The following is a 22,531-nucleotide window of genomic DNA, read 5'->3' as shown; positions in this document are numbered from 1 at the left end:
TGCATTTTAACTGTCCGTTGTTTGTGGGCTATCAATAATAAAGGGTGTGCACTGTTATTTATTCTTCCTGATATTTATAAATCCTACAACAGCAATATCAGTTATTCTTTATGGATAATTTCCGTAATAAAATTACACTAGATGCGAACTGCACATGTGAGGAGATAATTTTCTGTCATTATTTATAGGCAGCATTCACCATTAACAATGTTATTAGCACAGCATGTCTGTGGTTGTATTTAACCCTTTAGGACAATATTCAACGGATCTTCCTCATGCAGATTAAACCTCCTGCCATAACGTGACTAAGGTCTTATGGTCTCTGATCCATGCAGAAGCTGGAATATTAAATGATCCCAAACTCCAATCAGCATCCTTTAAGGGAGGAGAAAATGTACTAAAAAAACACAGATCTGTGAAAGGCAACTGGTGTTCAGCATCACGGAAGCACAAAGCGAGAATCCAGCAGCATTTGCCAGTTCAAAGACACAAATCTTCATCTAAGAAGTGCCTGGTAAGAAGATATTCTGTAATTTTTGTTTTTATAAAACATGTTTTTTTTCTCTATTTTCAGTTAATTCATTTTACACTTTTTTATGTATAATATACCTTTCTATCCTATTTTATATGTATGTTTTACCTGGCTTCTACACCACATCCTCTCTTCTATGTCTTGTATGTACCTTATGCATATTTTATTATGACTTATTTTATTTATTGTATTTTCAGCTTTAATCATTAGTTATTATAATCTTATTCCCAACCCATATCAAACTAATTGTTCCTTTCCGATTTTACTAAGCCATAGACATGAATGAACAACAGAACATCAATAACACATGGCCATCTCTTATGTTTTCTTCGGATCACTCTTTGTTGAGGTATCTAAATAGCACTGAAGAATACCTGGCATATTTGTGTGGACCCAAGCGCAGCCGCTTATCATTGCCCATGACTCTGGTGTATGCCTTTATTTTCCTGGTGGGGGTCGGTGGAAACATGCTAGTGTGTCTGGTGATTTTGAAGCACCACAACATGAGGACTCCCACAAACTATTACCTGTTCAGTCTGGCTGTATCTGACCTTCTGGTTCTTCTTCTTGGGATGCCTCTTGAAGTCTATGAGATGTGGAGCAACTACCCTTTCCTTTTTGGTACCTGGGGCTGTTATTTTAAAACAATTCTTTTTGAAACTGTGTGTTTTGCCTCCATTCTTAGTGTGACCACAGTCAGTGTGGAAAGATACATTGCCATTATGCATCCCTTTCAAGCCAAGCTCAAGAGCACCAGGAGAAGGGCACTAAGAATACTTATCACACTATGGATCTTCTCCATTCTTTTTTCCATTCCCAACACTAGTACACATGGCATCCTTCTGCAGTACTTTCCCAATGGAAGTCTTGTTCCTGACTCTGCTACATGCACTGTGGTCCAGCCCCTGTGGATCTACAACGGTATCATCCAAGTCACATCTCTTCTTTTCTATGTTTTACCGATGGGAGTCATCAGTGTCCTTTACTGCCTGATGGGTATCAAAGTAAGTGTGACGTCATTCATTTCTGACCACATACCATAATTCTAGTATGTGATTATGAGGTTTTTATAAAGTGCTACTGCTACAAAATACCACTTTTTATCCACACAATATTTCGTACACCTTAGTAGAAACATCACATACTTACATCTTCTTATGGAGAATCAATTTCGATTTGTGTTGCAATTTTTCACTGTATCTTGTTTTTTGGTAAAGGGCAACACAAATGCAGCAAATTAATTGACCCCAAGAACTGCAGTATCCATATTCATCGATATATAAAGGGTAACTGGGTATAAAAGCAGAGTTACTAGCACAGTGGTGAATCAAGCAACAAGCTCATCTCTGCTATATCTGACTTGGCTTAGATGATTAACATTCTGTTTATATGTATTCAGTGATTTCTCCAGCATAGAAGGATGTAATGTAAATCATGCTCCTTGTCTAGCCTGCTGTCACTTGAACTCCCTGAAATGTATTGCTTGAGTAAAACTGACGATGGAAAACTTCCATGTTATGTCAGAAAATTCATGCAGCTGATATCCTGTATTGAGCTGAAAGGAATTACTGTGCATAAAACTGATGACATTAGTTGCAATTTCCAGTCTTCTGAACATTTATGGCTGTAATAATGAAATCCAATGCTTATGGGATGCAATTATCATATTATACAGCACGTGGTAAATATGCAGAATATAAAGGAAATCATTTTAGATGTCTTACAGATGCCTGCACTCTGAAATAGATTTCTTGTAATGTTTTCCAGCCTAATCACCTTACAAACCAGATTCTTCAGTCGCTGGTAAAACTAAACAGTCGGCAACAAAAATTAGCAATAAATGAGTTAATTTACATTAAAGAATATAAATGGTTACTTTCCAAAACAGTTCCACTCATTTCAATTAACTATGTCTGGTTTTACTGCTAAGTCCTTAACACTTTAATGTGCCTGACCTGTAATACCATATACAGCCTTTGTTCATGAGTGGTGCTGTTAATTCTATGTTCTATTGTTAAATATCCCCTTTAAAATGATCAGCAAGGTTTATCATGATTGTTAACGTTCATTGTTCATTATATTTACTCCACTTCATACAGTGCCTGGCTATCATTAAGAACTTGTTCCTCATGATGGTACCATTTCCATGTTTTTAGTTAGAATTTTTATCAAACATTTTTTGGTGCCTAGTTACTGAATCCCGCCTTTTGTACATACACTTTATACAGTGCAGGCGCTGCGGTTTAGGCAGTAGATGGGAAGTCCTTGCATCCTATTTCTGTATGATGGAATCAGATCCACACACTAGACCATTTCCATGGGCTGTATCACCATACCTCTCATAGTGCTGTTGTTTGCAGGGGGCACAATGATTTGGTGTCACCCTGTCTGCTGGCTTCAGTGCCACAAAAAGCAGGAGAGGAAAAGAGGATAGCTGCTGCAGGGGAACATGGATAGGAAAGTCTGATGTTTTTTTATTTTTTATTTGATTAAGCAGCAACAAAGGGGGGAATAGTTTTAGGGTAACACTATATTAGGGGAGCTGGGATCCACAATTTGAGGAGCTGAGTACAGTATGAAGAGGAGTTGTGGAGGTTTAGAATATGAGGGATAGGAGTTGCTACAATATGAAGGGGAGTTTGAGGGGGGAAGTAAAGTGTGTGTGGTGGAGTAAGGGATTTGGCAAAAGGTGTGGGCAAAGAATATTAGGAGACGCATGTTTTGTCCCTTTTTCGGCCTCAAAAAAAAAACAATTGGGAGGATATGATATGTTAATGTATTATTTTCATGTATTTAATTCTGCTTCAGATCATATCTCTACTTTATTCATTCACACCTGCCATTGCCACTCGATGGAGGTATGTGAAATAAGCTGCTACTTACACTCACTGGCCACTTTATTAGGTACACCATGCTAGTAACGGGTTGGACCCCCTTTTGCCTTCAGAACTGCCTCAATTCTTCGTGGCATAGATTCAACAAGGTGCTGGAAGCATTCCTCAGAGATTTTGGTCCATATTGACATGATGGCATCACACAGTTGCCGCAGATTTGTCGGCTGCACATCCATGATGCGAATCTCCCGTTCCACCACATCCCAAAGATGCTCTATTGGATTGAGATCTGGTGACTGTGGAGGCCATTTGAGTACAGTGAACTCATTGTCATGTTCAAGAAACCAGTCTGAGATGATTCCAGCTTTATGACATGGCGCATTATCCTACTGAAAGTAGCCATCAGATGTTGGGTACATTGTGGTCATAAAGGGATGGACATGGTCAGCAACAATACTCAGGTAGGCTGTGGCGTTGCAACGATGCTCAATTGGTACCAAGGGGCCCAAAGAGTGCCAAGAAAATATTCCCCACACCATGACACCACCACCACCAGCCTGAACCGTTGATACAAGGCAGGATGGATCCATGCTTTCATGTTGTTGACGCCAAATTCTGATCCAACCATCCGAATGTCGCAGCAGAAATCGAGACTCATCAGACCAGGCAACGTTTTTCCAATCTTCTACTGTCCAATTTCGATGAGCTTGTGCAACTTGTAGCCTCAGTTTCCTGTTCTTAGCTGAAAGGAGTGGCACCCGGTGTGGTCTTCTGCTGCTGTAGCCCATCTGCGTCAAAGTTCGACGTACTGTGCTATCAGAAATGCTCTTCTGCCTACCTTGGTTGTAACGGGTGGCAATTTGAGTCACTATTGCCTTTCTATCAACTCGTACCAGTCTGCCCATTCTCCTCTGACCTCTGGCATCAACAAGGCATTTCCGCCCACAGAACTGCCGCTCACTGGATGTTTTTTCTTTTTCGGACCATTCTCTGTAAACCCTAGAGATGATTGTGCGTGAAAATCCCAGTAGATCAGCAGTTTCTGATATACTCAGACCAGCCCTTCTGGCACCAACAACCATGCCACGTTCAAAGGCACTCAAATCACCTTTCTTCCCCATACTGATGCTCGGTTTGAACTGCAGGAGATTGTCTTGACCATGTCTACATGCCTAAATGCACTGAGTTGCCGCCATGTGATTGGCTGATTAGAAATTAAGTGTTAACGAGCAGTTGGACAGGTGTACCTAATAAAGTGGCCGGTGAGTGTATACTGACTACATGCACAGAAATATGTTATGATGACTAAGCACTGGCATAACCTGTTTGAGCCTCTCTATGCATTTTATTTTTCAGGGTTTTATTTAGTATCTAGGTATTACACCCTCACCCATCTGATATGGAGGACCTATTCTATGAAATGTTATCAATATTTTTAGCCAGAAAACTCCCTTTAAGCCCTTCCCGATGAAATAGTGTGGCACGGCGGAAGGTGCTTAAGGCGCACACAGTATTATTACAGAGCGCGGTAGGTGCCGGCTACCATACAGACAGGGTGCCCGCTGCATATTGAAGTCAACACCATGCTGTAACACCCATGACCGTACATTCTTATGATTGTGGGTGTTAACCCTTTACATGCTGAGTTCATTCTTTTGACGTGGATTGGACCCCTTGCAGCAACAGATCCTTTGCTGGCAGCCCAAGGGGTCTGACAGTGCTTCAGAGCTGCGTGATGATCGCCAGGAACTGGGAACTGCACATGCTCAGTGTTTTACAGCCAGGTCCTGACAGGGAGGCAGGACATGGCTGTAATACACTGAGCATGCGCAGCATTACACAGTCCAAAATGGTACCACTGAAAAGAACAACTTGTCATGCAAATAATAAGCGCACACCAAGCCTTTCCAATAAAAAATACTAAAGTTATGCCCCTGAAAAAATGGAGATCCCTAAACAAATGTGATTTTGTTTATTTTAGTTTTTCTGCAATAAAATCAGACAAATATAAATAAAACTATATAAATGAGGTATCACCATAATCGCAGTGATCAATGGAATAAAGATAATATATTATTTTCATGATACAGTGAACACCCCCCCCCCCAAAAAAAAATAGAACAGTCGATGGGAAGTGACTTTTCAGACAAAGTGATCGTATCCCCCCCCCCCCCCCCCCGCACACACACAGTTTATGGTTACTGCTACTGGTTGATCAGTGCAGACCAACCAATAGCGGTAATTTTACTTTTGCCATCAGTAATACCTATCACTTCATCTATAGACATGGTAAACATGGAAAGATGGCAGCTGTGTCTGACATACATCCATATTTCCTTGCAGTCCAGAGGGGTTTCGCTTCCTCCCAGGTTCATGTTTGCTGCTTTTGGCTGGTCGTTCCAAACCAAGCCAGTAGCAACAATATTAGTAATCATAGTGGTAAATGGGAGCAACACAGCAACACAACATTGCTGCTCCGATTGACTAATTCCCATACCTCTGTTCCAGAGGTTCTGTAGCATGTGGCGACACTGTACGCAAAAACCAGAGAGGTCACCTGGATCCCTTATTAGGTGGCCACTTAGAAAGGTGCAAACCTATATGGGGGAACACAATTCACCTACCCAGAGATAATCCGCACATCGAGCACCCTTTGGCTCTTTTCTCCCTTGTTTTTTCTTCCACTTAGAAAGGGGGGAGATTCAATCAGAACATGGTGCTGGTCAAGTACAAGGACAAAAACAATGTGCTTGATTCAAGCACAATTCATGGAGACTCCAGCACCTTCACCCCTGTACAAGTTACCACCACTGCTGGCCCCAAGCCAGACGGCATCCCATTTTACAATTAATACACGGGTGAGTGTTGAAGCTGTACAACGCCCTATGGAAAACAAAGATATGGTACGAGATGCTGGCTATATACATAGTACAGATGATGCTGTACAACTCCTACATGCTGTTCCACTGCGCAGGTCATGCTGTATCATTTCTCCATTTTCAAGGGGTGTATATTAGGGAACAAATATTTGGACAAGAAGGACAGGGCCCCAGTTCCTCTGGATTAGATGCCCCCGTATTTTTCCAGGACAGCATTTTCCCGGTGAATTCTGCTGCTTGTAAAGGAAGGACTCAGAAAAGAGTCTGCTCCAAACGGGGGTTAGGAAGGACACTATATACCACTACGAGACCTGCTATTACTCCAGAGTGAAAAATTTTTGTTGGTCCCCTGGTTTACGTCCAACCTTTGTAGTGAATTCATTTCGGTAAAAGGAATAATTGTAACAACTGTTCTAATATGGTCTGGTCTTATACCCCTCGATTATTTCATTGAGGGACATAGTTTGAAAACTAGGGTCACTTGTTGTTTTTTTTTTGTTTTTTTTTAGGTTTTCTATTTCCCCTCCAAACCTCTAGATTTGATAGCAGATCCTTTATAATGCTCTAAGTTTTTTATTTATTTATTATTATTATTTATTTATATATCAGTTGCTTTATCATTCCGGAGCCCTGCTGTATTTACTGGCTAGCGTTTAGGATCACATGTAGGGTTAGAGCTACAATACTACAATACTCTGTAGCCGACACACCAAAGACAATATATAATTCAAACAAAAAGCAAGCCGGTGTGTATAGGTTGAAAAATTCTATTTTTATTTCACAATTTATTCTAAGCACACCAAAAGGATGTCACACCTCAAAAGTTTTTAAAAACATTTAAAAAGTGTACAAATGCACATGGAAAACAAGTGGATCAAAGCCAGTCACAAAGACCCACACACGGCCAGGAGGGCACCCTGTCAAGAAGTCAAGAGGCTACCAAACGGTGGTACAAAATGATGCACTAAGGATACCCATCCGGGAGTCCCTTTGTGTGGAAATCAGGGCAGAGCCATGCGGCTACCATCAAACCATATAAGATGAATGATGAGAGGAACAATGTAGTCCTAGACCTGTGGCCGGAGGCACCCTATACACACACCGGCTTGCTTTTTGTTTGAATTATGTAGGGTCTTTCTCACGTCAGGAAACATAGCTTCCTAATCAAAGACCTGAAATTTCACAGTGGCACAAACTGGGCATCACATAATTGGCATCAAACTTTCCAGAAATAATTGCAATTTGCATCTTGGACTCCATTGTACATCATATTTGAAAACCACCTGTATGTTTCAAATTCTCATTTCACCACTTGTATTACACTATACCACATATTACACATTGGTACATTCTCCAAGGGGTGTGTGTTCAAAAATTAGAGTCATTTTTTTGGGTTCTCCTTTGTTTTATACCACTAGGGCTGCCCAAATGCATCCTGACACATGTGGAGGATTTATGTCAAATTTGGCTTCTAAAAGGCAAACATCCCTCTTTCCTTCTACTGTGCACCCATAAAGCATTTTATATGCACATATGGGGTACTTCTGCATTCGGAGGACATAGTTTTACACCTTTTGGGGGGGTTATTTCATCTTTTATCCCTTGTGGCTTACAAAAATTTGTGGTAAAAGTGACCTTTTACCTATTCTCCTTTATATGGCTTAATTGGATCACACACCTGTAGGGGCAAATACTACATTTTCCAAGGGGTGTACTTTCCAAAATGGTGTAACTTGTTGGGGTTCCCCTCTGTTTTGTACCACTAGGGGTCTCCAAAGGCATCCTGACAAGTGTAAAGAATGTCGGTCAAATTTGGATTCTAAAAGGCAAACATCCCATTTTCCATTTCATAGCCCTATTGCGTACTTATACATTTTTTTATGCACATGTGGGGCAATTCTACGCTCCGGAGAAACAGTTTTACACATTTTTGGGGGTTGTTTCATCTGTTATCCCTTTTGGCTTTTTTTGGAAAAGTTTTCACCTTTCTTTTTCGGGGCATAAATGAATCAAACACCTATAGAGGCAAATACACATATTACACCTTGCTAAATTCTCCAAGAGGTGTACTTTCCCTTGTTCGCGTACCCAATATTTTCGTATCACTAGGGCTCTCGAAATACATCCTGACACATGAAAATTTTTAGCCATCTTTGTCCTCCAAAAACCAAACAACATTCTTTCCCTTCAAAGTGCCCCCCTGTGCCCGTATAGCAGGGTATAGTGACAAATTGGGTATTGGCATACTCTGGAGGAATTGCACTAAACATTGTAAAATGCATTTTCCTTTTTAACCCATTGTGAAGGTGCAAATTTTAGTGTTCAATGAATCTATTGTAAGATAAAATTACATTTCTGTAATTTCCCTTTCATTTATTTTTCACCCTCATGAAACGCTCAAAGGTTGTTTTGAATATTTTGAGGGGTGCAGTTTCTAAAATGGTGTCATTTGTGGGGGTTTCCTATCATATGGGCCTTATAAAGTCACTTATAACTAAATTGGACCCTCCAGAAATAGGTTTTGATCATTTTCGTGATAATCTAAAAAAATCACACATAAAGTTATAAGCCTCCTAAAAAAAACATATTGCTTAAATTTCTCAACCAACATGAAGTACAATGTGTCATGAAAAAACAATCTCAAAATCAACTGGGTATGTTAAAGCGTTCCAAAGGTATGACCACTTATAGTGACACATGTCAAAATTAAGGTGCAATATGAAGGAAGGTGCAAAATAGCCAAGTTGTTAAGGCGTTAATGTTCATATGATTTTATGTCAATTTCAATATACCATGGGAGAGTCTTTTTTTCTGAAAATAACAAAATGGAAAATGGTTTACATTTTAAAGGGTCTTATGGCTGGAGCTGAGGAACTGCTTGTTAGCTCCCGTTTAAGTGAAAATGAGCTAAAATGTAGTTCCTACACACAGTTTCAGACGTAAAGCTGCCATTGGCAGAAAGAATACCCATATCCGGACAAAGAAGTGTATGTCTTATTGTAAAACGTCACTTTTATTAAACGTCAAATTAAAAAAGATAGAAGTATGTGTAGAACCATTGCTACAGATTGCTTTAGAGAATGGAATTTAAAAACACAGTAGAGTGGGCTCAATGGGTCAATGAGGGGTACTCACTCCCTATTGAAGTATCGCATTAGCGTCATGCATGTAATCTAAGGTCTCTCGGGCACAGTTATGGCGTAATGGGCAGGGTGTCAGACTCCGCTGGATTTCCAGCATATGGGGTTACTATTAGGTAGCTTGGTCTCGGGTGTGGTGATTGATATTCGCCTGACCACAATCCTCACAGGGATAATACTGTATAGATTCAGATAGACATCTCACTGATATCCATGTATGAGAGTTGACGGACCAGTTGCTATGGGTTGGTCATATACAGTGACCAGAGCCCTACACTGCAGGAGTCAGTGGATAGATAGCGTACTGCTAGCCAAACTATGCCGTATCTGAGAGGTACATGCTAACTGATTGTATACTGTGGATTTGACTCAGAGCCTAACTGTACTGCTGATTAAAAAGAAGTTACACAAAAGCCCCCGACATGTTTCACCAGCAAGCTGGCTTCATCAGGGGTAGGGCTATTAGTGTCAGCGGCGAGACAACGCCGGGCATTTAAAGAATAAACTCCTCCTGCTAACCATTCCAGCAGCCAGTAAGGAAGAAAGAATCAAACAATGCCTCCCAAGAAACAGTGGCTGATAGGTCCGATGGTGGTGACGTCCTAATAGGGTCGCGAACACGATCTTAGTGATGACGTCCCGATCGATGTAGCAGGTCAGCTGATCAACATGGATCAGCTGACTATGTCAGCTGACAGACTAGTTATCGTCATCGGAGCAGCGCTTGTATGCGCATGCTCCTGGACTTAGAAGAGTTAGCAGAGTAAGTGGCTGAATCTGCGCATGCTTGGGGACTTTGGTGAGAATAACGGGAGTTCTGTCATTGAGGATCAGGCCGACAGGTATGATGCCCATATGTATACTCTGATATCGGAGAAATATGAAGACGTGTATAATATGATATAAGGTCCGCTGGACTATACGTGGCAAGAGAAGACCTTGCTTAAATAGATAGCAAGATATATATTGAATATGTCATTTCAATTGTTGCCAAGTATCATATTCGGCAACTCCCATGTTATGAGCTGGGATACCGAGAAAACAAATATTCACTCACGCGTGCCACCGGGCAAAGCTCAAAGGTATATGAGATGACAATACATGGAAGTATGGTATTGTTACCTTAGTTTAGAAATGAATCTAGGGTCGGACGCTTAAAGTGTGTATAAATGAGAACAAGTAGCCAAGAATAAGTCAATTTATACACAGACTAGGGAGGAAGGTAAGTATATATTGAAGAGTCATAAGGAAAGGGAGGGAGAGGGTAGGTTACCTTCAATAGAGCATTGTAGTAATAGCTAGTCAAAAAGTATTTAAACAGTATTATTTACATTTTTAGAGGGTGTAATGAAATAGAGTTAATGTAAAGAATGGTGTACACTCGAGTATATTCGTTATAAATAAGCGGAAAAGGTGAATCCTTCATTCAAGCCTTTTGGGCTTAAAGATCTCAATCTGTAAATCCATCTGGCTTCCATTTGTAGGAGCTTACGATCGATATTTCCTTGGCGGGGTCCAGACTGGACCTGATCGATGGCCCAGAATTTTAGAGAATCTGTCTTGCCTCCATGGTGTAGTCTTATATGTCTGGAGATAGGAGTGTCCTTGCTAGTTGTAATGGAGCGAATATGACTAGATATTTTCCTACGTAGTTGTTGTATGGTTTTGCCCACATAAATACGTGGGCAAGTGCATTGTGCTACGTAAACAACTGCTGTGCTTCTGCAGTTCAGGAAACGCTTGATTATGATAATATCACCATTGGCCGGATTCACAAAAGATTTGGTTCTGGGCATGAACGAGCAAAAGGCACAGGAACCACAAGGAAAAGAACCAGAGGTTATATTCATGGGTCTTTGAATTGGTGTTGAAATTTCGCTGAAGTGACTATGTACGAGGAAGTCTTGCAGGTTGGGACCGCGACGATAGGTAACTGTCGGTCTGTGACTCAATCTAGTACTCAGGTCCGGATATGCTGTAAGGATGGGCCAATATCTACCCATGATCTTTTTGATCGTTTCGGCATATGCGTCGTATGTGCCGATACACCTGATAACTTGTTGCATGGGTTGTTGTTGTTTATCCTTGAAGAGTGTGTTTCTCTCCGTATGTTTAGCTTTGGCATATGCCTTGTAGAGGCATTTTTTAGGGTATCCACGGCTTCTAAATCTCTGATAAAGGGTGTCGCATTCCTTCTTGAAGGATACTTCAAGGCATATGCCAAAGCTAAACATACAGAGAGAAACACTCTTCAAGGATAAACAACAACAACCCATGCAACAAGTTATCAGGTGTATCGGCACATACGACGCATATGCCGAAACGATCAAAAAGATCATGGGTAGATATTGGCCCATCCTTACAGCGGATCCGGACCTGAGTACTAGATTGAGTCATAGACCGACAGTTACCTATCGTCGCTGTCCCAACCTGCAAGACTTCCTCGTACATAGTCACTTCAGCGAAATTTCAACACCAATTCAAAGACCCATGAATATAACCTCTGGTTCTTTTCCTTGTGGTTCCTGTGCCTTTTGCTCGTTCATGCCCAGAACCAAATCTTTTGTGAATCCGGCCAATGGTGATATTATCATAATCAAGCGTTTCCTGAACTGCAGAAGCACAGCAGTTGTTTACGTAGCACAATGCACTTGCCCACGTATTTATGTGGGCAAAACCACACAACAACTACGTAGGAGAATATCTAGTCATATTAGCTCCATTACAACTAGCAAGGACACTCCTATCTCCAGACATATAAGACTACACCATGGAGGCAAGACAGATTCTCTAAAATTCTGGGCCATCGATCAGGTCCAGTCTGGACCATGCCAAGGAAATATCGATCGTAAGCTCCTACAAATGGAAGCCAGATGGATTTACAGATTGAGATCTTTAAGCCCAAAAGGCTTGAATGAAGGATTCACCTTTTCCGCTTATTTATAACGAATATACTCGAGTGTACACCATTCTTTACATTAACTCTATTTCATTACACCCTCTAAAAATGTAAATAATACTGTTTAAATACTTTTTGACTAGCTATTACTACAATGCTCTATTGAAGGTAACCTACCCTCTCCCTCCCTTTCCTTATGACTCTTCAATATATACTTACCTTCCTCCCTAGTCTGTGTATAAATTGACTTATTCTTGGCTACTTGTTCTCATTTATACACACTTTAAGCGTCCGACCCTAGATTCATTTCTAAACTAAGGTAACAATACCATACTTCCATGTATTGTCATCTCATATACCTTTGAGCTTTGCCCGGTGGCACGCGTGAGTGAATATTTGTTTTCTCGATATCCCAGCTCATAACATGGGAGTTGCCGAATATGATACTTGGCACCAATTGAAATGACATATTCAATATATATCTTGCTATCTATTTAAGCAAGGTCTTCTCTTGCCACGTATAGTCCAGCGGACCTTATATCATATTATACACGTCTTCATATTTCTCCGATATCAGAGTATACATATGGGCATCATACCTGTCGGCCTGATCCTCAATGACAGAACTCCCGTTATTCTCACCAATGTCCCCAAGCATGCGCAGATTCAGCCACTTACTCTGCTAACTCTTCTAAGTCCAGGAGCATGCGCATACAAGCGCTGCTCCGATGACGATAACTAGTCTGTCAGCTGACATAGTCAGCTGATCCATGTTGATCAGCTGACCTGCTACATCGATCGGGACGTCATCACTAAGATCGTGTTCACCACCCTATTAGGACGTCACCACCATCGGACCTATCAGCCACTGTTTCTTGGGAGGCATTGTTTGATTCTTTCTTCCTTACTGGCTCCTGGAATGGTAAGCGGGAGGAGTTTATTCTTTAAATGCCCGGCGTTGTCTCGCCGCTGACACTAATAGCCCTACCCCTGATGAAGCCAGCTTGCTGGTGAAACATGTCGGGGGGCTTTTGTGTAACTTCTTTTTAATCAGCAGTACAGTTAGGCTCTGAGTCAAATCCACAGTATACAATCAGTTAGCATGTACCTCTCAGATACGGCATAGTTTGGCTAGCAGTACGCTATCTATCCACTGACTCCTGCAGTGTAGGGCTCTGGTCACTGTATATGACCAACCCATATACACTTACAGGGGGACAGTAGCAACTGGTCCGTCAACTCTCATACATGGATATCAGTGAGATGTCTATCTGAATCTATACAGTATTATCCCTGTGAGGATTGTGGTCAGGCGAATATCAATCACCACACCCGAGACCAAGCTACCTAATAGTAACCCCATATGCTGGAAATCCAGCGGAGTCTGACACCCTGCCCATTACGCCATAACTGTGCCCGAGAGACCTTAGATTACATGCATGACGCTAATGCGATACTTCAATAGGGAGTGAGTACCCCTCATTGACCCATTGAGCCCACTCTACTGTGTTTTTAAATTCCATTCTCTAAAGCAATCTGTAGCAATGGTTCTACACCTACTTCTATCTTTTTTAATTTGACGTTTAATAAAAGTGACGTTTTACAATAAGACATACACTTCTTTCTCCGGATATGAGTATTCTTTCTGCCAATGGCAGCTTTACGTCCGTCTGTGTAATAAACCCCCTGCCGCGACAACTGGTCCATTTTTTGTAATATAATACACACAGTTTCGGCACATTGCAAAAATTGTGAGTCAGCTGTTTCATGGATATTTTCTTTAATCATTTTGTCTTCTTCAGCTACGGACCGATCATTCACTGGGAGCTGACAAAATGTCTGTAAGCATCCAAAGACCATCAAGAAAGTCGGTCACAAAGATGCTGTGTAAGTATAAACTGGACTTAAATATTTTGCAATTTGCAGCATGGAGATAGTAAAATGTACTGGAAAAGATATACCAAAATATTTCATCTTAACACTACACAATTTAAAAGGGTTTTCCCACAAAAGAAAATTCTCACATCTCAATCCCCTAGTGATGTTAAAACAATAAAAATCATTTTAACCCCTTACTTTACAATTTTACTCAGTGTTATTGCTGTTTTAGCTCCTATCACTTTAAAGGCTGCTCAGTGCAAAATCCAAGGGTGTGGGCGGAGACTCCCTAAGCAGGCACATTATAATCCATCTAGTTCTGTGGGATGACAATGTGGTTGGATTATCAGGGTACAGGTGAATAAACACTTTCATCTGGCTACTGACATTGTGCTAAAACACCTAGAAAGAGATGAAACGGATCAGAGATGATGAAATGCATGAGATTACATGGAGGCATGACAGACAAAGGGTGACAGACTTTTACACTGTGAGCTCTGCAAAAAATGTTCCGAAAAAAGATAATTTTTAATTAATACTTTTAAAAAAGGCGCTAAAAATTATTAAAATCTGCATAATAAAACAGAATCATTATTAGGTCCACAAAGTGAACCCCATGAAAACAACCCTAAAAAACACTTAGAAAAAAAAGATATTTTTTAATTATTACCCTTTAAAAATGCTATAAAAAGTGATAACAAAAAGTTGTGCACTCTAAAATAGTTGTGCTATCAGCACATTGTAATGAATGAAGAGTAAAATCCCCATATTCTGCCATATTGCAGTATGGCAGTATATGGTAGGATCGATCAGACAACCTAGGGTTAAATTACCCTAGGGAGTCTGAAAAATAGTAAAAGTAAAAATAAAAAAAAGTTTAAAAAAAAAAATTAGAATAAAAAAACCTAAAAATTCAAATCACCCCCCTTCCCTAGAACTGATATAAATATTAATAAACAGTAAAAATCATTAACACATTAGGTATCGCCGCGTCCAAAAATGCCCGATCTATCAAAATATAATAACAGTTTTTCACTGCGTTTAACCCCGTATCAGAAAATAGCGTCCAAGGTCGAAAAATATAAAAAAAATAATAAAAAGTGATCAAAAGGTCACACAGTCCTAAAAATTATAGCAATGAAAACGCCATCAAAAGTCGCAAAAAATGACACCACCCACAGCTCCGTACACTAATGTATGAAAAAGTTATTGGCGCCATGTAATCGTACCAACCCAAAGAATAAAGTAGACATGTCATTTGGTGCGCACAGTGAAAACTGTAAAATCCAAGCCCACAAGAAAACGTCGCAAATGTGTTTTTTTGCCATTTTCACTGCATTTGGAATTTTTTTCCTGTTTCCCAGTACACGGCATGGAATATTAAATACCGTCACTACAAAGTGCAATTTGTTATGCAGAAAATAAGCCATCACAGAGCTCTTTATGTGGAAAAATAAAAAAGTTATAGATTTTTGAAGGTGGTGAGTGAAAAATGGAAGTGAAAAAACTAAAAAAAAAGGCCAAGTCGTTAAGGGGTTAAACAGATTTGTCTGTTGTATCCATATGACTGTGATGCAAAAATTTACAACATTTTCGCCTAATTACTTTTTATTCAGTAAAAATGAGAAAACATTTTTAAAAAATCTATATAAATGAGGTATATAATATATATATATATATATATATTATATATTAATACTATTTTTATGGTATGGTAAATGGCCAAAAAAAAACACAAAAAAGTTTCCTAAAAATTGATGATTTTCATTTAATCCACCAACAAAGAGTTAAAAAAATCTCACCAATTAGCTATAGATGCCCCAAAATTATGTATCCATTCCATGCCCGGCTGTGTGCCCATACAGCAGGTTACCATCACATATGGGGTATCAGTGTACCCGGAAGAAATTGGATATCAAACTCCGTGGAGCCTTTTTCCATTTAATCCATTGCAAATGTTTAATTTTCCACCCAAAATGAGTGTATTGTGAAAAAATATTACAATTTGTAGACCGCACCCCCATTTTGTTTTAACCCCTATAAAACACCTAAAGGGTTAACAAACTTCTTAAAAGTGCTTTTTCATACCTTAAGGGGTGTAGTTTCCATAATGGGGTAATTTACGAGTCTAGCTATCATTTAGGCCTCTCACTGTCAATTAAAAATTGAGCAGGTCCATCTAAATACAGGTTTTGGTGATTTTCCCAAAAATTTTAAAAATGGCACCCAAATTCTGAGCCTCATAACATTCTAGTAAAATATGTGGAATCTTAAAAAACCATGCCACCATAAAGCAGACATTTAGGAAATGTAAGTTATGAATTTATTTGGGTGCTATGACTATCTGCATCAAAAGTAGAGAATTTAGAACTTTGAAAATAAAGAATCTTTCCAAATTTTTGCCAAGTTTCTTTTTTTTTTTTATAACTAAACACAAAAGATATCATCAAAATGTTTAAACTGATTTGAAGAACAATGTGTCAGGAGAAAACAATCTCAAAATCCCCTGGATATATTATAGCGTTCCAAAGCTATAAGCAATTATAGTGGACACAGGGCAGATTTGAAAAATGAGGCTGCGTCCTAGAGGCCAAAATAGGCTGAGTCCCGTAGGGGTTAATTCTTCAGTGCAGTGTATGTCAACAGCATACAGGGGAGCAAAATTTTAAATAACAACTAATTACATATTAGCTTATATTTTAATGAGCTTATTCCTGGAATACCCCTTTAACACCCGTGATCGGTGCCAGGATCCATTGATGGCACTAACAGTGGAGGCGTGAGCACAACTGTACCCAGATGCATCAGGAGATCTGATTCAAAAGTTTGGGTTCAAGAGACCCAAAACTACAGTGTTCAGTACAGACCTGAATTTTGTGGTTCGCGTCTGCTCATCATTACTAATTACCAATCCTTTTCTAATAAACATTGCAAGAATATATTTAAAGCGGTATTCTCATTACACAAAGTTATACAATTTTCCAATATTCTTTTTGCATCAATTCCTAACAGTTTTCTCAGCTTGCTGTCCTTCTAGGGATAATAATAATTCATTCCTTTATTTATATAGCACAAATAGATGCCGCAGCACTGCACAGAGCTTGCCAAATTAGTCCCTGACCACAATGGGGCTCACAATCTAATCAATCAACTTACTAGTATGTTTTGGAGTGTGGAAGGAAACTGGAGCACCCGGAGGAAACCCACGCAAACACAGAAAGAACATATAAACTCTATGAAGATGTTTACCTGGATGGGACTTGAACCCAGGACCCCAGCGCTGCAAGGCTGTAGTGCTAACCACTGTAGTGCTAACCATGGTCAGATTTCTGACCACTAGTACCAAACATAGACGCATTCCATAGAATGACAGCAATACAGAAAGTATATTGGAAAACTGTATAACTTTTTATTTGAAAAATAATTATTTGCAGAAATTTGCTTTAATATAACCAAGAAATGCATATTTATTATTTATTTGTAGCTTATTTAGTCAAGAATTGTAAACTGGACTAATAAAGCACCAAACTGTTACTAGAAATGTACTCTCCTGATGCATAACAATCTGAAATAACATGAACCATACAAATATCATGTTTTATATACTCTTATCATCATATCACTGTTCATTTTACTAGTTGTCTTGGTTATGGTCTTTGCCATCTGCTGGGCTCCCTTTCATGTGGACCGACTTTTCTTTAGTTTTGTTGTGGATTGGACTGAATCACTGGCGAACATCTTTAACCTTATCCATGTTGTTTCTGGTAAGTTTTCTTTTTTCATTTTTAAATCTAATTTATTTAATTAAACTTATAACAAAAATGCATAAATCAATAGTGCTTATGATAAATTACAACATTTGCTATTATTAAAGAAACATGTTCCTGTCCTAAATCTGTTTAAATCAGATTCTTCCCTATACGCCACTGAGAGATTAAGGAACCTAATAATTCCAATTTTGCCAGGCTGAACTTTAACAAGAACATGAATCCCATTGAAGTCAATAGGGAGCAATATTTTAACACAAAAATAACTTTATGATGGGGTATTAAGGGATAGAGGAATGGTCTGGTGGAAATAACAGGGAAAGTACTTAAAATAATAAAATAACACACAAAAAAATAAAAAATTATTTTAAAAAAATGATGTAACAGTGGTTTAAATGCTCTCTGGGTGTTCAGACCCAGTAATTCTCTCTGTGGTAAGAGAAGCAATGAGAAAACCACAAACCTCTCCTCTCCCTGGGATTAGTGGTGGTCTAGGTATTCAGACCCAATTATTATCTCTGAGGTAAAAGAAGCAATGTTAAAACCACAAACCCTTCCTCTCAATGTGGTTTAAGGCACTTCAGGGGTTCAGACCCAGTTATTTTGACTGCAGTATAAGAAGCAAAGGGAAAACATCAAACCCTTCCTCACACTTTGGCTAAAGGCGCTCTGGGTGTTCAGACCCAGTTATTATCTCTGCAGTAAAAGAAATAATGGGAAAGCCACAAACCCTTTCTCTCACTGAGGTTGAAGGTGCAATGGGAAAACCACAACAGACCCAGTTATCTCTGTGGTGGAAGAAGCAATGAAAAAAAGACACTTACTGCGGATATGGGCGGAGAAAGTATACAGACCAAGTTATTCCCTCTATGGTAAAAGGAGCAATGTGACAATAACAAACCGTTCCTCTCACTGAATAACTGGTTCTGTTTGTTCAGACCCAGTTATTCTCCTTGCAGTAAAAGAAGCAATGAGAAAACTACAAACCCTTCTACTCACTGCAGTTGAAGGCACTCTGGGTGTTCAGGCCCAGTTAGTTAAATAGAGGATTTGAGTGGAAATGGAAAAATCAGACATCCTTCCTTTCTCTGTGTTTAAAATTCTGGTAATGCAGGTGGGTGTGATTATTATATATATATAAATCACTACTGACTGTCTCTTAAATAGTAAGCAACCAGAACACAGCCCTAGATTCGATCCACATTGCCTTACATTGTCAACACAACCCGGAACTTCTCAAAAAGATGATCTTAACATGAAAACATGCACACATTCCTGCATAAAGGAATCACACCATCCCTCCATTATTTATACCTACATTACGGTGTTCTTACTCAAATTACTATAAACCTGGAAAGTTCTATTTTTGCTCTATTTGTTCAATGACACACATATTACACCCATCTAAAAGTGACCTTTGTTATCTCATTATCTTGCTTTATTGATATGTAGTTTATTTGGGTTACCGCTATATAAAGGAATATACAATAATATATCTCAGTGAAGCTTTGTGCAATTTTCTCCAAAAATTATTGCCTCACCTCGCTGCATATTTTGATGAATATGGGGTCTGTATGAACTTCTCACATATTAGTGTTTTTAGTAAAGTACTTTTCATTTGTATAAGTGGTCTGAATTTCTACATATTTTTGTGAAAAAAAAATTTCATGTAACTTTTGCTTTTTATCACAGTTTTCTGCAAGGTTGCATGATGGTGGTTGTGTGTATTAATTGAAAAGTTATTTCCGTATACATTGTAGGCTCTGTTTTATGAAAGAAAAATAATCTTGACAGGATAGGAACTTTTTACTTTGATTATTATATTTTTTTGTGGATTGCAACTAAATATTGGCTTTTGTTTTCGCATTTTTGGAAGCGTAAATTTTTGTATCAATTGTATTTATATTGAAAGTATTTTTCAGATTTAACTGAAAATATTATGCTACCTTAAAAGGCTTGCTACTTTAAGAAGGCAGAATATAATGAATGTATAAGGGGTAGTCAATTACAGTATAGCAATATGTACATTGCGTTGACAGTGCTAAATCCTATAATGAATAGCAACATGACTAAAATAATACATATGACAGACACACTGTTACATGAGATCATTGTTCCTAACTGGAAATTCTGCTCTAAGATTGTATATTACATACAGGATACATGGATATAGCATATACTGACATCAGTCACTAATATTCTGTAGTGAGATGTCAGTGTGTACAGAGGCCATTTGGTGAGTAGTATAACAAATGCCTTCAGCAGGAAAAGCCGTCTGTCACGGCCGCACCCGCGTTCCTCGGTCCGTGCGCGTGCCGGCGCTCCTAGCCTTAAAGGGTCAGCATCCTTCTGATTGGTGTTGTCTAATCTGGCTCGCCCTTAGAATTCAGCACCTCCCTTCCTGCCTGGCCGGATCTTCTTGTAGGATCTTCCAGAGTTTCCAGACCTAGCTTCCTAAAGCTGCTCCTAAGGAAGATAAAGCCCATCAGTGTTTCCAGACTCCTCTGTCTTTCCTGTGTTTCTCCAGCATACCCAGACACTCTCGTGTCTCCAGCGTTCTCAGACGCTCTCGTGTCTCCAGCGTTCCCAGACGCTCCTGGCGACTATGGTGTTCCCAGCGTTCCCAGATGCCTCCAAGCCACCAGCTCTCCTTTAAGGACCTGTCCGTTCCTGTCCACCTTGGTCATGTGCCAGCTGCTGCCTGCTTGCCTGCCGTGAGTTCCAGCTCATCCTTCCAAGCGGTACTCCTGCTGTCTTCCCAGACTCGGACTGTGTCCTACAACCTCTGTTCTCCCTGGCTGCCACCTTGTGCCTAGTTACACCCGTGGAACGACCTGGTGGCACCCCGCCATCCCATCCAGCTTAGCGACAGGCTCTGGTGAAGACCAGGTGCCAGTTAGACTCTTGTCCCGGGTGTCAGCTAGTACCATCTCCATCTCCCGCGGTGGTACAGGGGGTTCACAGACTCTTCCTCCCAGACTCTTTCCAAAGAGAGTCTTCCTCCCTGGTACTCCCAAGAACCTTCCGTTGTACTGTATGTGTACCATAACACCATCATAAAGCAGGTGTGAGATTCTCTCTATGTACACACTGGGGTCTATCCTGAGTTTATCCTGAGCCTAAATTATGGCCCTTAGAACACCCTCCTACAATGGATATGTGGAGAGAGAAAATAAACGAGATACTGTATATAGAATGGAGAAATTGTGCCACTGGGAATTGGGGACTAGGAAATAAATTGTACACATATGGAAAGAACGAAAGACAGCATAAGGTTTAGAATAGAGTGCATATACCAATGGGCCCCAAATCACCCCTCACCCCACCCCTTGAAAATGAGGCAGGTGTCCACTTTCATAAAATAGCTGGTTTATTGCTCTGGCAATGATGTGACACAATTTCCAAAAATGCTATATTAGTTTGCTGTCATTCAATAGTGTGCACTAACACCTAGCTTATAAAAGTGTTTATGTCTGTGAATAGCATGCACTAATGCCAAGATGGTTAAGGCGCTCCTGTCAGTAAAAAGTTTGCACTAATAATTGTAAATGTGCTCTAGTCAGCGAATTGTTTTCACCAATACCGATATTGTACAGGTGCTCCTGTCGGTGAATAGCACACACTTATTCCTATATTGTAAAGGTGCTCCAGTCAGTGAATGGCAAGCATTAATACCAAAATTGTAAAGGTGCTCCTGGCAGTGAATAGTGCTGACCTAGATGTTAAAGGTGCTCGTGTCAGTGAGTAGTGCACTCTAAAACCTAGATTCTAAAGGTGCTTCTCTCAGTCAGTAAATAGCATTTACTATTATCCAAAGGTGGGGAGCACAATATAAGAGGGAGATAAGGGGCCGCAATATAAGGGGGTTAAGAGGAGGCCACACTATGAGGGGGAGATAAGGGGCACAATATGAGAGGGAGATGAGGGGACACAATGTGAGAGGGAGATGAGAGGCCACAATATGAGGGGGAGATGAGGGGCCACAATATGAGGGGGAGATGAGGGACCACAATATGAGGGGGAGATTAGTGGGCCACAATATTAAGGGGAGATGAGTGCCTTGTCCTGTCCAGCATAAGCTGAAAGTCATCACTGTGTTGTCCCTGAGAGGCAGAAGAAATTATTCATTGAACTATCCCCCAGTCATCCAGCTCAGGTTGATTAGTCCTGACTGGACAATTCAGGCAGTTTGAGCAAGTAAGTTGGCACCCAGGTCATGAATATTATAATTGTTTTGAGCAAAACCACTCAGATCAGGGATTGAATGAGTATGTTTCTGCATCAGTGTAGCTACAGCATTCTCAAGGTATGCGTGGTTCAATGCATAAAAATAAATGGTAGCTTCGTTAGAACAGAACTGCTTACTCTGTCTGCACAAATATCCCCTATATAGAACAACCCACTGGCCCTCCAACTAGCTCCATTAGGGACCAAAGTAGTTTCAGGAAGTGCTAGGTTATTTCACAGAGGGCTATACTTGTCAAAACAAATTGCATAATGATGGGAACATACTCTTGCCCATAACAGAAGGAGCTGGCGTAAAAGGGGAGATGCCTCCCTGGTCCTCCTGTCTTCCCCAAACTGGAGATGCTCAGATGAGCA

General features: G+C 40.0%; 1 protein-coding gene across 1 annotated transcript in view; it reads left to right on the top strand.

Annotated features, from left to right (window-relative positions):
* The first annotated feature begins 338 nt into the window (after positions 1 to 338).
* NMUR2 (neuromedin U receptor 2) overlaps positions 339 to 22,531 on the top strand; it is a 57,372-nt gene continuing 35,179 nt past the window's right edge. The window contains exons 1-4 of the mRNA XM_072145783.1: positions 339 to 514; positions 803 to 1,536; positions 14,087 to 14,171; positions 17,801 to 17,926. Of these exons, the coding sequence (XP_072001884.1) occupies positions 811 to 1,536; positions 14,087 to 14,171; positions 17,801 to 17,926 (937 nt within the window). The 5' untranslated portion in view covers positions 339 to 514; positions 803 to 810. The remainder of the gene's footprint in view (positions 515 to 802; positions 1,537 to 14,086; positions 14,172 to 17,800; positions 17,927 to 22,531) is intronic.

Source organism: Engystomops pustulosus, chromosome 4 (genome assembly GCF_040894005.1).
Source record: "Engystomops pustulosus chromosome 4, aEngPut4.maternal, whole genome shotgun sequence".
Lineage (NCBI taxonomy): Eukaryota > Metazoa > Chordata > Amphibia > Anura > Leptodactylidae > Engystomops > Engystomops pustulosus.
The sequence above is the reverse complement of the archived record's forward strand: the minus strand, read 5'-3'. Positions and strand labels throughout refer to the sequence as shown.